We start from the raw sequence: 15,660 nt of genomic DNA on the forward strand, positions 1-15,660 counted from the left end.
AATATATTGTTTTATTAGATTTTCGTACTTCAAGACATGTCCAATCATGTGTTTTTCATTACGTCGACCATTTTACAAGTAATAATGTTGCTCAGTTTCATGGGCTAAACACACCCTTACCCACCCTATACCCCCTCCCTTGCCTCATATGGTAGGTACCTATCTACACCTATTAAATTTATAACCACCACCAACCACCAACTGCATAAATAACTTTGTAATCCCATATATTTATATGGGATTACAAAGTTATTGATGCAGTTGGTGTATTTGGAAAACTGGACCGAAATTACAAAATATTTAAGTTTTCCCATGATTAAGACACTAAACTCTATATGTATTCCAAATATGAAGCTTCTAAGTCTGCTAGAAGTGCCTTGGACTTTTGATGATCGGTGAGTCAGTGAGTGACAAAATTTAGAAACTTTAACAAGTTGTCATTCTTAAACTACTGGTTCAAATTGACTGAAATTTTAAATATTCCGTGTTTATACAATGCCGGATTAGTTACTGAAGATTCAGGTTTCTTGCTTTATCCACAACCGAATTATAGGGGGTCGAAAAAGGCCCGAATTGCTTCGAGAAAAGGATGGTACGGCCGTGCCGCTTTTTTTTTGCTCGACTTGGCGGGGGCACTGCCGTGCCCCCAGATTATTATCTGTCATTAAATTAAGCTTGGTAAGTAATTATGTATTTTGCTTTGTTGCAGCGAGATAATTTTACAAGCATATTCGTTGTATTTTACATCATAAACAGGGAAAATATTAAAATATTAATGCAAATTTTATATGTAAATTAGAGCGTTGCGTTGGTTAAAGTTTTTTTACCTACTTTTTTGTGTATTACGAATTTCATAATGCGTTTTTATTAGGGTATGTAAGAGAATAAAGTGTGTTATGATTAAATACCTATTTGTTGTTTGTTGTTTTTAAAATAATAAGTTACCATATTTAAAGCCATTTCATATACAATTTTAATACGGTATATGATATTTAATAGTTGACCCGGCAAATGTTTGAACACCCAAATCGGTCAAGTCATCTCGGAATATTTTGGTCCAAACACCGTAGAGGAAAATTTTATAAAGACAGAAGTGGGGATCTTAGTTAGAGCCCTTTAGCGGGTCCTAACTCCTAGGGCCTTAGGGCGCAGGGCCCTAGTTACTGTATAATTAAGGAATTATAAAAAAAATAAAATAAATTCCTAGTCCGCATTTATAAAGAAAAGTCTCAGATAGTAAAACATAAGTAGATAATGCATCTACGTATAATAAGAAAACATTACAGTATTGTACAGTGAAATTTAAAATTTCGATAAAAATGTTTGCAGGCTGTTCTAATTTATACAATTTTAATATGCATAACCTGTAATGAAATATCGCATAAAAACTAAAGTATGTTTCACGTGGTTCATAATCACGTTTTTAGCCAACAAAAAGTAAATAAAAAGTACAGACATGTTTTATGCATTTTTTAGATCCTTAAAATTAATTTATCTACGACTACAGTATAAAACAAACAAGTAGGCTACTTATGATTTTATTTCCTTATTCAGTTGCATGGGCGGAATAAATCATAATTGAATAAAGTTATTACAGTTTGGTAGTGCAAAAATGTCGTCCACGTGTCCACCAAGATACACGACTTTTAGCCGAGTCACGACGGCTGCTATTTGGCTGAATTTATATACCATGTAAAACATCGTAAAATGGTCTTTAAAATAAAATTACAATTGAGTAAGTATCACATATACAGCATTCAGGTTGTTTTTTAGTCCAATATAAAGGTTGAGCGCTCTTAAGAGGGGTTAGGCGGTCAGCGAAAATTCAGCTATTCGCGCCTTAGGTGAGGGGGTCCGCGTTTAGTATGGAATCAACGTGCTCGAAACTAAAAATCGTAAGCGCCATTCACATTTTTATCAAAAAGTGAATGTAAATATTTATCTAGTATTTACTAAATCTAAAACAGTCACGAAATCGAGAAGGTAAACCTATGCATTTGTGATTTTATACGAATTACTAGCTGCTCCGCGCGGTTTCACCCCCGTGGCTCCACTCCTGTTGCCCGTAGCGTGATGAAATATAGCCTATAACCTTCCTCGATAAATGGGCTATCTAACACCGAAAGAATTTTTCAAATCGGACCAGTAGTTCCCGAGATTAGTGCGTTCAAACAAACAAACAAACAAACAAACAAACAAACTCTTCAGCTTTATAATATTAGTATAGATTATCGTAAAATACGGTTGTAATGAGCATTTATATGATATTTTAGAGGTAACTTCAGGATTTTTTTTATCGAGCAAAATTTTTCCAATCGTGTTTTGGAAACAGTCATCCCATCTCACATACGTTCTGTAATACATATTAGAAATTTCAGTGCGAAAAAACTTCAATATTTTCAATTATAGCTCATAGATAACAGTCCATTTTGCCGTTTTGCTAGCTAATCCTACTTGCTAATCAAAATCACTGATGATGAATTAGCATTTTAAAGAATGCATTAAAAAAGTTAAGAACAATCATCATTCAAAAATAAATTTAATTAATTACTGAATAAATTTACTTAATTTTGAAGATTACAAAAAATTGTTTATAAATGATAATATACTCGTAATTGTTAATGAAAAAATATACTAAGAGCCTAACTCAATTTACAAAATAAACATAACTTAAAACTAGATACAAAAAAAAAATAAAAAAATGTGTGTGTCTGCTAGTGTACACACGTAAGAAGTGAAACTTCTTTATGACCTTATTTTTCAAAAAATAATTTACTATTTGCAACTTTACAGAAATACGTCGAATCACGCGTGGTAGGGATAAGAAAAACATGGCATGGCACATGGCGCGTAACGGAAAAATGTCACGCGTAACGAAAAAATGTTACACTAAATTTTTTCCAACCCCGATAAAGAAGTTTCACTTCAAAAATAGAAAAATAGCTATTTTCCCTGACAAAGCGAGATAATACGTAGGTAGGTATGTACATTCTTCGTACCTACTTATAGTCTTTGAATAACGTTTAGCTTATTTTGAATTTAATTATAATGAATATACGTACTTTGTGTTCTTTTAATTACACACTAGCTTTCCGCCCTTGGCTTCGCCCGCGTTTTCAAAGCAAAACCCGCATAGTTCCCGTTCCCGTGGGATTTCCGGGATAAAACCTATCCTATGTTTTAATCCAAGTTACCCTCTATAAGTTTGCTTAATTTAATTGTAATCGGTTCAGTAGTATTAGCTTATTTATAAGAGTAACAAACTCACAAACTTTCGCATTTATAATATTAGTAGGATAGTAGGATAAAAATAAAAAATAAAATAAAAAATAAAATGCGGTTTTGGAAGAAAAAAAACGAATATGCGTATTATATTATTTACAATATTTATTTCTTGTGTATAAAATATTAAATCTATTTTAAGGTCACGCTCATAACTAGGTATCAGAAGATATCACAGGAAGCCTAATATTAAGTTTTTAATGATATTGTTGTTCTTTTATGCTGTCCTGCTCTTAAATCTCAATGGTAGCCCACCTACGAGACTCTGTACGATATTTGGTATGGGGCTTATTAGAGGCTCTCTTCGTGAGTTGGGAGCTGGTTCCACTGAACATTTCGACAGAATTGCTGCCAAACCAGCTATCGATTGAATTTGGCCAAAACGCTCACCTGAAACAAGACATTGACTTAAATACCTGCTTATGTAGGTACTAAAGAGAGTCCAATAGAAATTACATGACTAAATTTAATTGTAAATCGGGCTTCATCAGAATGTTCACTGATCTTTTTTTTAATTTCAGTGTTTTCAAGTTCAAGTTTTGTCTTCAATGTTTAACTCGACAATTTTTGTTTACTTTCAGTTATACATTAAATGATAAGAATTTACTGATACCCGAAATACGGAACATTTTACACACACACTCACAATGTTCTTCTCAACTCGACTCTTTTACTAATTTATCAATCTATTTTATGGTCTAAAACTTACCAATACATGTTCGAGGTCCCGCACCAAACGGTATATAAGTATACCCCTCCTGCGAAGACATATCGTTTGACATAAAACGTTCTGGTATGAACTCATCTGGTCTATCGAAGTACCTTGGATCCCTTTGCAAAGCTTGCACTGGGATTATGATCATCACACCCTTATCTATAGTCACATTTAGTTCTGGAATCGTGTATGGCTTCACACATTCACGCGTCAAAAATGCTGCGGGAGGCAATAATCGTAATGTCTCTTTAAGTGCACTCTCCAAGAAGGTCATGTCTTTTAGAGCTTCGAAAGAAATTTGATTGTTATTTTTCATCAACACTTGGTCTATCTGCATTTGAACCTTTCTCTGATAGTCTGGGTTGTGGGCAAGGTAATGCAAGGTGCAACTGATAGTGAAAGATGATGTATCGAACCCAGCGGCCAAGAATATAAACGCCTGAGCAGCCATAAGTTCGTCCGTTATTTCTATAGTAACTGTTGCAGGTTCTCCGTTAGAATCAGTCTTTTCCATAGATTGAAAAGTCAGGTCGCCTTCTTTTTTCCACTCCATCATGATATCCATAAAGTCATTCCTGCCAGACGGTTTGAATTTACGTTTTGCCTGGATTTCTTTCACCAAGCTTATAATCTCCTCTTCTATGCCGGGAAGATATTTTAAGTGTCCGAAAATTCGCGGCAAATTATCCTTTAGCACCATAACAATACCTTCACGAATACCAAATTTAAATATTCGGTTACTCAGTGCCCTGAAAGGACAATTGTCGTCATTTAACGAGTCCACGTTGAGACCGAACCCGCAGTTGCCAATGACGTCGGTGGTATATCGAGCCATTAACTCGTCTGCATCAAATATACTTTCCTTTACAGATATTTCCACTGCTCTCTTTTGGAGACGCACAGCAACTTGTTCTATTAATGGATACATTGCACGAAGTTTGGCTCCGGAAAAAGCAAGAGTGAAACGTTTTCGAAGCGAACGCCACAAGTCACCATCCGCGAAGAATAGATTTTTCAGCATTGGCTCTTCGTTGTGTATCTTCATACCTCGCGCGTAAAAATAGTTGAAATCCGAGGTAAAAATCCTCTTCATTATTTTGGGATCATTGACAAGGAGTACGGGTTGAGATGATCGAAAGGCTCCAACGACTTTCTCATTTCGGTATTTGTTATAATAATAATCAGCTATTTGAGATGGACTTTTCTTCAATAAATATACTTCTTGAATGCTTCCAACAATAGGGTACGGTTTTATAAAAGGCAGTCCTTTGTTTTTCCAGTAGTTGAAGTTTCTCGTTAATATAAGATATGATAAGAATAAGAATATCGATAACAGTAAAATTATATAAAACATATTGTTACGTCTCGAATAGCTAACTTAGTCCAGCGCTGAGAACGAAATGAAATGAAATGTTTCATTTTTAAAGTCTTCAAGTTATATGTAATTAGTTTAATAACTTTTTTGTGCGTTCGTGCTAATTATCGTTTTAAGTACTTACATTAAATAATATGTGTAATGTATTGTAAATATTAACGTAATAAATAATAATATAATATGAATTTAATTGCTGCGTTTTATTTTTTGCATGAATTTCCATTATGGCCATACTTTTTTAAAGATAAGTTTTAAGGCGTATTTGCAACTCGCCACTGTATAGTACTTCAGATGCTAATAGGAGCTAATAGGATAGTCCTCGTTATCCAAAGGATACGGCTCCAGGATTGGAAAAATAAACGTTATTTTAGGGTCATTTAAAATGGGTGGATAATAAAATATGTACACTACAAAATAATCTCAGAATTAAACACAATTTGAAAGCTAGTTTAAACGCTAACAGCATATAAACTATAAACCTATAATACAATTGACATAAAAAACATAAACATTGACATAAACGCATACGGAAAAAAAAGAACACTATATTTTTCTCTAAATAAGTAACAAGAGCCCAAAAGGCCATGCAATTTTTGTGTAGATACAGTTGATCTTTAGCCTTAACTATAAGTAGGAGATATTTTACAGAATGAAAGTAATGCAAGGTGCAACTCATAGTTTTTCAACTCATAGTCCCAGATTCTTATGGGCCCAGATTCCCATTGTGAAGAGGGCCCATTAGGTGTAAATTGTCATAATCGTTGTCAGTTGCGAGTGGCTCATCGTAGTTATTTAAATTGTCTTGCTTTCAATACTGTGTGGTATCTCGGAGTTCCCTTATACTAGCACTTCTACGAGATCTTGAATCACGCCAATATCCCGATAAATAATATGGATCTGAAAATATTTTCTCAATAATTTAATCAAAGCAAGCATTATTCTTACCTTAACATAAAAGCTGTCTTTAAGATGCTATTACATTAGATTTAGGGCCGATTTTTCAATGCTTGGATAAAACTTATTCGTCGACATTTTAAAAACGTACCTATTCTAATTGCCCGTATTTGACAGTTTACGTGACATTTTATTTTTTAATATTATCGTGTAATACTTTATTGGACGTATAAGTTTTATCCAAGCATTGAAAAATCGGCCCTTAATGATATAAAATTGGACAGTTACGTATACATGCGTCGATTATTGTAATCAAAGCATGAAACACATAATAAAATTAAATTTCTTGTCAACGGTTAAAAAAACTACAAAAGTATTAAGTACCCAATTTATCAGAACATACCTCGACCATTATAATAATTATATATAATGTTAAGCGCTACAAAAGACATGAAAAATAAAAAGAATTTAGAAGACATTTTACTAGACTGCGCACTCGAGACTACAGAGCGATGTATGTAGGTATTAATTTTTGAGTTTTCTTCCAATTAGGATATAGGTAATTACTAATTACCAATAGATAAGAATGGCTTGTTACATTTACCGTTTCACGATAAGTATTTCTGCGCATCAAATTATATTACAGGAGCACCTATTGTAGGTACCTACTAAATTTATATAATAATTTGCGTAGCTAATAAGAACAAAGCAAATTGAATTTTTAATGACTACGTGTGCTACGTAACTCAATCCAAATTGCTCAGATTTCCAATAATTTTAGTATCAACTTTGGCCATTAATTTTAATTTTATAGATTGACATTATAATATTCGCTTATAATATTTTGATTTGTCAGAAGCCTTCGACTAAGTGAATCACAACATATTATTGAAAAGCTCAAAGTATATGTTCTGTAATATTGAAACACAGAAAGGTGAGATTTAAAAACAAATAAGTAACATCTAACTAAGTCCTACGAATCGAATTATGCCAGCGATGAATGTCCACCCTATATACCACAAGGTATACATATAGGGTCCACTTCAATTTCTAAGCATCTGATCATGGATCATGCATGCAATATTATTTTGCACTGACTTATAAAAAAATAACGGTAACAAAACTTTACATAAAGTGGTTTAATAATTAACTATCATATTATTAGGAAGGATAAAGTACATATGTTACGTTGCGCGACAAATTTGCCTACAAAAATTGTAGGCGTTTTGAATAAAAATTAAAAATATTAATGCGCTGACATATTCAAGAGTCTAGTTTGATTCAGTATCAGAAACTTCTACTTTTTTTATTGTATGATAGGGAAGCGCTTGACCACGATCTCGCCTGATGGTAAGCTGAGATGTGGCCTATGATGGTACGCGCTTCCCTAGAAGGTACCCGTTCACTCTTCGCTTGAAGACCCCCATATAATTGTACTCGTCGGGGAACACATACCTACTCAGGAAGCATGTTCCAGTCCCTCGCGGTTCGAATGAAGAATGAATTAAATTACTTAATAAAAAAAGAAAACTACAGTTTGTGGAAAAATGTTTTATTTTTAAACAACGCTATTTACAAATTAACACAGTTATTACATATATATATTACCTTACCACAGATACGTATAACACTAGAATATAATATTTTAAGACGGAGGTAAACAAATTAGTTACCTTTCTCATTTTATTGCTTAACATATATGTAATCATGGACGTATAAAAAAAGACGGACGCCGTATTACGAACAAACAACGTGAAGCCACCATAGTAAGCTAGCGATCGTGTAAAGACAATAAACACGCACACACTCTCACCATAGTAAGCTAGTCGACCGCCATTACGTCGTGAACTACCGACTGATTAACTGCGTCACTGTTTCACAAAAAATATTTAAAATGCCGTCTTGCGTGGTTAAATGGTGTCGCAACAGTACAATTTTAAATAACAAAACACAAGGGATTACATTCCACAGGGAAGCAAGTTATTTCTTTTATGTTTTAATGACAAAATTATTACGGCAAAATTTATAGAAAAAAATACAGCCGCCATTGTCACCAACACAACTGTTGCCATGGCAACATGGCACACACACATGGATGTTTCGCCGCCATTACTAGGCTTCACTCAATGTTTAGGCGATATACCGTCCGTCTTTTTTTATACGTCCATGTATGTAATTTAAATTTTTGCACCTATTTGAATTTTTAATTCTGTACAAGGACATCCACTGTTTCGGACTACTTTTTTCGAATTTTGATTTTTGATTTCATTGATTATGCAAAACAGTTAATAATTAATTATCTACTTTTTTGGTTACCTATCTTAATCTCGAATTTTAATATTCCGAATATCATAATCCAGAAAACGTTTGGACATTTTTTCATAACCCCGAATTTTAAAATTTCGAAGTTTTGTTTGCCATATAATCGCAACTCCGAATTTCATTTGCCAATTTCTTTATTTGTACGACGTTTTACAATCCAGACGAATGAGTTCCAGACATACGAAATCTAAATGCACAAAATCCAGATGACCGTAATCCATATGCACGAAAGCCAGATTTTTAAAACACAAATTTTTGAAATACAGTTAATTGATATCCAGACAAACAATGTCCAGATTTTAGAAATTCAAATAAACGATATCCAGCAAAACGAAATCCTTCCAGGGGGTCGCAGCACGAACCTAACCTAACCTACTGAATAGATTTTAACACTTTAACCTTTCTGTAATGGGCAAGTAAAACAATAGCGAGTCGGTTCTGGCACTCGCCGGCCGCTGCCGCGGCACGCTCGCTTCGCTCGCTCGGCTCGTGCGTGAGGGGTCACAGTTCAAACCTAACCTAACCTACTGAGTCGAATTTGACACTTAAACCTTTCTGTAATGGGCAAGTAAAACAATAGCGAGTCGGTTCTGGCACTCGCCGGCCGCTGCCGCGGCACGCTCGCTTCGCTCGCTCGGCTCGTGCATGGGGGGTCACACTTCAAACCTAACCTAACCTACTGAGTCGAATTTGACACTTAAACCTCTCTGTAATGGGCAAGTAAAACAATAAATTTACTTACTGACAATGTTTATTTTCAGTCGATAGTAAAGGTATAATCACGATTGTATGGAAATCAAATAAAAAGATTATGAAAATCTGGCAATAGTTTATCTGATATACGATTATATGGGAACCAAATAAAAAGATTATGAAAATTTGGCAATAGTTTATTTGGAAAATGGTACGATGGGAAACAAAAAAAAGTATTCTGAGAATCTGGTATATTGAGATCTGTACTATGAGAATACGGGAAACAAAAAAATACTTTTTAAAAATCTGGTTTTGGTGCATCTGGAAATTGATTCATCTGGGAAATTAAAAAAGGAATTTTAAAAATTTGTCATTCATTACATCTGTCTTTTAAAAGTTCTAACAACCGTTTTCGGGGTTAACATTATTGTTCTATCACTTTTTATTATAATTTAATTTATTTTATACCTACTTATGTTATCTAACTATATGCGATATACCTAATATTTTTTATTAATTTATTCAAGAACGACTAAACGGATTTTAATGATTTTAAGTTTATTGAATCTGTCTTTGCTTGGATTAACTGATAAAATTTTGAAAATCTTATGATACGTCAACCCGGGCAGAGCCGGGGCGTGTAGCTAGTTATTAATACAACTATTATAGGAATAGCTTTCTGCGCACTTTCAATATTTATGAATTAAAACATTCCACTCCAATACAAAATTTAGAGACTAGGAGACTAGTGCTGTCCTTTTTTTGAGTACAAGTGGTAGACCTCCAGTAACACTTTGAACAATATTTGGTAAAGGGCTAATTAGGGGGTCTCTCCTTGTATTAGGAGCAGGCGTCACTGAGCATTTCGATAATATGGCTGCCAATCCGGCTATCGATTGAGTTTGGCCCAAACGCTCACCTGAAAATAAAAACACGCTTTCAATATTAAGCCACCGGTAACATTTTAGTTTTTATAAACGAATAAATAATCCTGAAAATTACATTATATTTATGTATTTTACTGACTAGCTGTGCTCCGCGGTTTTACCCGCTTTACCCGCAGTGCTCCGCTCCTTTTGATCTTAGCGCGATGATATAGGGTCAGGGAGGAAACAGTGACTCGGATTTTTTCGATACGCTCAAAAATATAGTAAATAATATATAATCAAAGTGTTTTTTTTAGATCTTGAAGTCAGGTTACTACATTTCACTATTGTGTCATTATATTTTCATTATACTTTAAATTAATTAAACTAAAAAATAAAATATAAAAAAATAGATTTGAGTCACTGTGTACCGGTGGATGTATACAGTGACTCAATAGTGTAGTACACAGTGACTCTAATAGTATACAGTGGCTCAGTGAAAATAAAAAAGGTTTTCAGGTTTTCGCCTCAAAAATGATATGTAAAATTCCATGTTCTCATTTCGTTCCTCTAACACTTTTCCCATATATCTCTGTTTTTTGGTAGCTAATTGGACAGTAACATATTCGCCTTCTCTAGGTGAATGAGGTAAAGGTTTCTTTAAATCTTCATCCGTTAAAATAATGTTTTCGTTATCAGTGTCAGCGTCATTTTCATATCCATGATTGTTATCTGTTGGCCATTCCATGTCATCATCCGAATCTTGTAATAATACTTCTTCATTTTTCATTTCTTCATCGCAGCTGCTCTTATTGTTCGAGTAATTTTACTTTTCTTTGCGTCATATTTTCTTGTTCCAAAAACAAATTTTCAGATGTATCGGTAGCAATTAGCCTGCGTCTAGGATTCCTACGTTTTCTGTTATTTTGTCTAGGTTTGGCTTTTATTGGATCTCTGAATTCAAACGGACTTTTAAAAGAAACTTGTGAGGATGAGATCGGTGGTATGTTGACGAATGAACTCGGTGGTATGTTATTATATGAAGTCAATGGTGTGTCGATAAGCGAAGTGGAGGGTATGTTAATGGATGAAGTCATGCATGCATGTTGATGAAGACTGGAAATAGGTTTTCTGAGATAATGTTTGCATTCGGTTGGTTGTCTTCTACAATTTCTTTGAAAAATATTGGCTCTTCCAAGACACATAATGTAAGTGGTTCAGTAGACTCATTTGTCTTGAAATTTATAGGTTCGTTAGGGCTCCAACTGTTGATCGTCAAGAGTTTCACAGTTTTTTGTCTTTCAATAATATCTTTTAAGGGTAGCAAATGCAACACCGACCTTCTTAGATGCTTGTCTTATCGAGTCTCCATTTCTTATTAATAACCACCCTTCTTTAATGATTTCTTGTGTTGCTTTTCCAATTTTACGTTCTGCAGATTTTTGCCGTGGTATTCTATCAACAAAATATAATAATTAAACAAATTACCTAACAAATCAAAAGGAAAACATAGAACTGCATACTATAAACTGAAGTAGGTACACAGTGGCTCACGAGTCACTGTGTACCGCTTCAAATTGAGTCACTGTACACAACTCCGTCATTTTGATTATTTCATATTCAAATGGATCGAAAAATCAATCAATAAACTGAATTAAACATACAAAGGCAATCTGCATAAACATAACTATAAGACAGAAAAAATGATTACAACATTTATTATATACTTTAGATATTAAAATCAATCAAACTTACGTTAAAAATATAATTTTGTGAGCACTAAAACAAAAACACGTGGTGGCACCACTGTTCGGCACTTGAGACGCCGGCTGATTGGTTTGTACAAGTCCGAGGACCGTTAGCTTCAAACGAGGGAGGTAGACAACAACTGTGTACGTCTTATTCTAGCCGAACTAGTAATGAGTCACTGTAGCCGCCTGAGTCACTGTTTCCTCCCTGACCCTATAGGTACCCTAAAGACTTCCTCGATAAATGGACTATCTAACACCGAAAGAATTTTTCAAATCGGACCAGTAGTTCCCGAGATTAGCGCGTTCAAACAAACAAACAAACTCTTCAGCTTTATACAATAGTAGTTAGTATAGATTTAAAATGACATGGTGCTTTCTAATAAATATAAGCTTTACTCTGACGAAGCAGTCACATAAAAAAAGAAATATCGTACAAATTATGATTTCATACAGCACAAAGTGTACAATGTACATTTATGTAATTAAATTTCACTTACCAATACACATTCGAGGTCCTGCACCAAACGGGAAATAAGTGTATCCCTCCTGTGATCCAATGTCATTTGATAAAAAGCGATCTGGTAAATACTCATCAGGACTCTCATAATATTTAGGATCCCTGTGCACCCCCTGTATGGGAAGTATGATCAACACACCCTTGTCTATCGTCGCATTTATTTCAGGAATATAGTATGGCCTCACACATTCACGAGTTAAAAATCCTCCCGCAGGTAACAATCTTAATGTCTCCTTCATCGCACACTCTAAATATGTCATCTCTTTTACAGCTTCGAAACTCAGTCGGTTGTCATGTTTTTCTAGCACTTCGTCTAACTGTTGCTGAATCTTTCTCTGATAATCTAAATTGTGTGACAAGTAGTGAAGCGTAACACTCGTCACGAAAGACGAAGTCTCGTATCCAGCGGCCAAGAATATGAACGCTTGAGCAGCAATTAGCTCGTCAGTGATTTCTAATGTAACTGTAGTAGGCTTGCCGTTGCTTTCAGTCCGTTCTATAGATTCACAAGTGATGGCACCTTCCTTTTTGCACTCAATCATAATGTCCATAAAGTCATTCCTACCAGACGGTGCAAAGTTACGTTTTTTCTGGATTTCTTTCACTAATTTAATTATATCCTCTTCTACTTCGGGAAAATATTTCAAGTTTCCGAATATTTGCGGTAAATTATCTTTTAAAACCATAAAGAATATTTCTCGTACACCAAATTTAAACAAACGTTTACTGAGATTTCTGAAAGCACATTTGTGGTTGTTTATGGAGTCCACGTTGAGGCCGAAGCCGCAGCTGCCTATGACGTCAGTGGTGTAGCTAGCCATTAACTCTTCTGCATCGAAGATCCCATTTTCTTCAGATATATCGAGAGCTTTCTTTTGGAGACGCACAGCAACTTGTTCGATTAGCGGATACATTGCACGAAGCTTCGCGCTGGTAAAAGCGTGCGTCAAACGTTTTCGCAGCGAGCGCCACAGATCCCCATCCGCAAAAAATAGGTTCCGGAGCATTGGCTCTTCATTGTGAATTTTAAGGCCTCGAGAATAAAAGTATGGAAAATCCGTGCTAAATATCCTCTTCAATATTGCAGGATCTCGGACTAAGAGTATAGGCTGAGAAGATCGAAACATCCCAATGACTTTTTCCTTTGGGTATTTTTTATAAATATCTTCAGCCATTTGAGCTGGACTTTGCTTCAGTAAATAAATGTCTATAATGCTTCCAACAAAAGGATATGGTGTAATATATTTTATTCCTTTTTTTTTCCAATAATTGAAATTTTTGGTCAAATTTAGACAAAGTAGGAATAAAGTCAACGACAAAATTATCCATATCATCTTGAATGTTACCAGACAAGTGCTGAAGAATGTTTGCGATGAAGAAATTGTCGACGCGCCTTTAAATAATGTGTGTGTCCATAGGTATGCATAATTTATAATAGTCCAGGATCCTTCGCCCATTTTTCCAAGTGATTACTATCAAGCTAATTTTCCGTGAGTAGCTTTATTTTGATGAGACGCCCAATAATTTCCTGTACGAAACTCTCAAATCTCAATTGTGGTAGGTAACCGAGGTAACAAGGATAAAATTTTTTGATTTGATGGTTCTCAAATATTTATTACGCAATTTGTAGGACAATATGTCTGTTGAATTATATAAATATTAACTAAGTGAAAACAAAAAAATCTGCTGGTTAGTAATCATTTATGATGACCTCGTTATCGATACACATTGGAAAGAGGGGACTCTTTGATCAAACCATAGATTTTGTAGGACAAATATTTTTTCGAATAATTTAGATAATTATCTTGAGATTGAACAAAACAAAATTCAGTTATAGTAATAAATATTTGAGAACCATCAAATCAAAATATTTTATCCTTGTTACCTCTGTTAGCTACCACAATCGAGAGTTTCGTACATGAAATTATTGGGCGTCTCATCAAAATAAAGCTACTCACGGAAAATTAGCTTGATAGTAATCAAGTGCAAAAATGGGCGATGGATCCTGAACTATAATCACTATAATGCTAATGCATTCTTGATATACGTCTTATTTTATAATGTGCCCTTTAGGTATTCTAGATTAAGGCGTTTAAATTTTGTATAAATTAATACACATTTTGGCGCAAAAACGTCGTGTAACTTTTTTCAGAACGAACTTTAAATTGTATTATTCATATATTTTCTGCTCATTATTACATGCTTTGATTTGATTTTTGCAGTCAACGGCTTCAAAAGCGTAACAATAAAGTATTTTTCAGACTCTATACTCTAATTTTGGTCTTTATTTTTTGAAGGCGTTAACTACATTTTTTTGTGTTATTCTATTTATAGGATAAGATTTAATGTAGGTATTTACTTTGTATACCGTAGGTACATTTTTACCTTTTGACAATACTCGTATAAAGACAATATTTTAAAGAATGGTTAGATCAAACATAGATATTATACATAACATATGGAAATACCTTGGGAGTGAAATCATTCATTATCTTACAACGATGGATGTTGTTCGAGAAATAGGTAAACATATACATAAATCATTTTTTATTATGATAATTAATCTATAAAAAAAAAGTGTGTGCGTGTAACCTTTACGCGCGATTGAAGTAAAACGCACATGTCAATATAACCTTGTTATTGAATATTATAAAATGTCGCAATTGTCAGAAAATTTATTTTTAATTTACTTATTTTAAAAGTAATAAATAAACAAGTATATTTAGAGATTTTCAAAAAATTTTGCAATTTAAAATATAATGTTTTTAAAACTGTTGAATTTTTCATTCACTTTGCTATTCACAATTGATCCGTTTGAAAATTTGAAAATAAATAATCCTAATTGATTATGATATTTGCCACTAGCTGGCGTATAAGTCAAGAAGCGTGTAGTATATATGACATATACTTACAACCAATCAGAATTATTATTTTTAAATGGCGGAAACTACACAGCGTTACTTCCGTCAGAAAAAAAATCTGAGTTACTCCCTAGTCGCGCCTAAAGAAGTTTTACTTCAAAAAACTATACGGCCTTCAGACTGCCAGAAATAAATGGGACCACATAGGAGACAACAGCCTATCAATAAAAATAATTCTCAAAATCCAGTTGAATTAAGATCCTCCCCCGTTTGAAGTCATAGATAAAATATACAGTGGAACACAACACCTTCTCTTTTTTCAAGTCAGTTAAAACAGTTTGTCGGAATTTTTAATAAAACGACCGTCGCACCCGACCCGATAAT

At 34.1% G+C, this 15,660-nt stretch overlaps 2 protein-coding genes and 1 long non-coding RNA gene across 3 annotated transcripts; all 3 read right to left on the minus strand.

Annotated features, from left to right (window-relative positions):
• Positions 1-3,365: 3,365 nt before the first annotated feature.
• Positions 3,366-5,441, minus strand: LOC149479125 (cytochrome P450 6B2-like). Its single transcript, XM_089708462.1, has 2 exons — positions 3,992-5,441; positions 3,366-3,672 (listed from the first exon to the last, which is right to left on the minus strand). Exons 1-2 carry the CDS (start codon positions 5,349-5,351, stop codon positions 3,500-3,502), a joined length of 1,533 nt encoding a protein of 510 aa, XP_089564588.1. The 5' UTR covers positions 5,352-5,441; the 3' UTR covers positions 3,366-3,499.
• Positions 5,442-10,018: 4,577 nt separating this feature from the next.
• On the minus strand, positions 10,019-13,749 carry LOC149479126 (cytochrome P450 6B6-like). Its single transcript, XM_089709070.1, has 2 exons — positions 12,396-13,749; positions 10,019-10,200 (listed from the first exon to the last, which is right to left on the minus strand). Exons 1-2 carry the CDS (start codon positions 13,747-13,749, stop codon positions 10,019-10,021), a joined length of 1,536 nt encoding a protein of 511 aa, XP_089565196.1.
• LOC149479127 (uncharacterized) lies at positions 10,812-12,112 on the minus strand. The gene is made up of 2 exons (XR_016317334.1): positions 11,903-12,112; positions 10,812-11,602 (listed from the first exon to the last, which is right to left on the minus strand). It is a non-coding gene; the product is annotated as an uncharacterized LOC149479127 (long non-coding RNA).
• Positions 13,750-15,660: the final 1,911 nt, after the last annotated feature.

This window comes from Colias philodice, chromosome 21 (assembly GCF_061535455.1).
Source record: "Colias philodice isolate Cphi_HAF_F1 chromosome 21, ilColPhil1 Martin Lab GWU primary, whole genome shotgun sequence".
In the NCBI taxonomy this organism is placed as follows: Eukaryota; Metazoa; Arthropoda; class Insecta; order Lepidoptera; family Pieridae; genus Colias; species Colias philodice.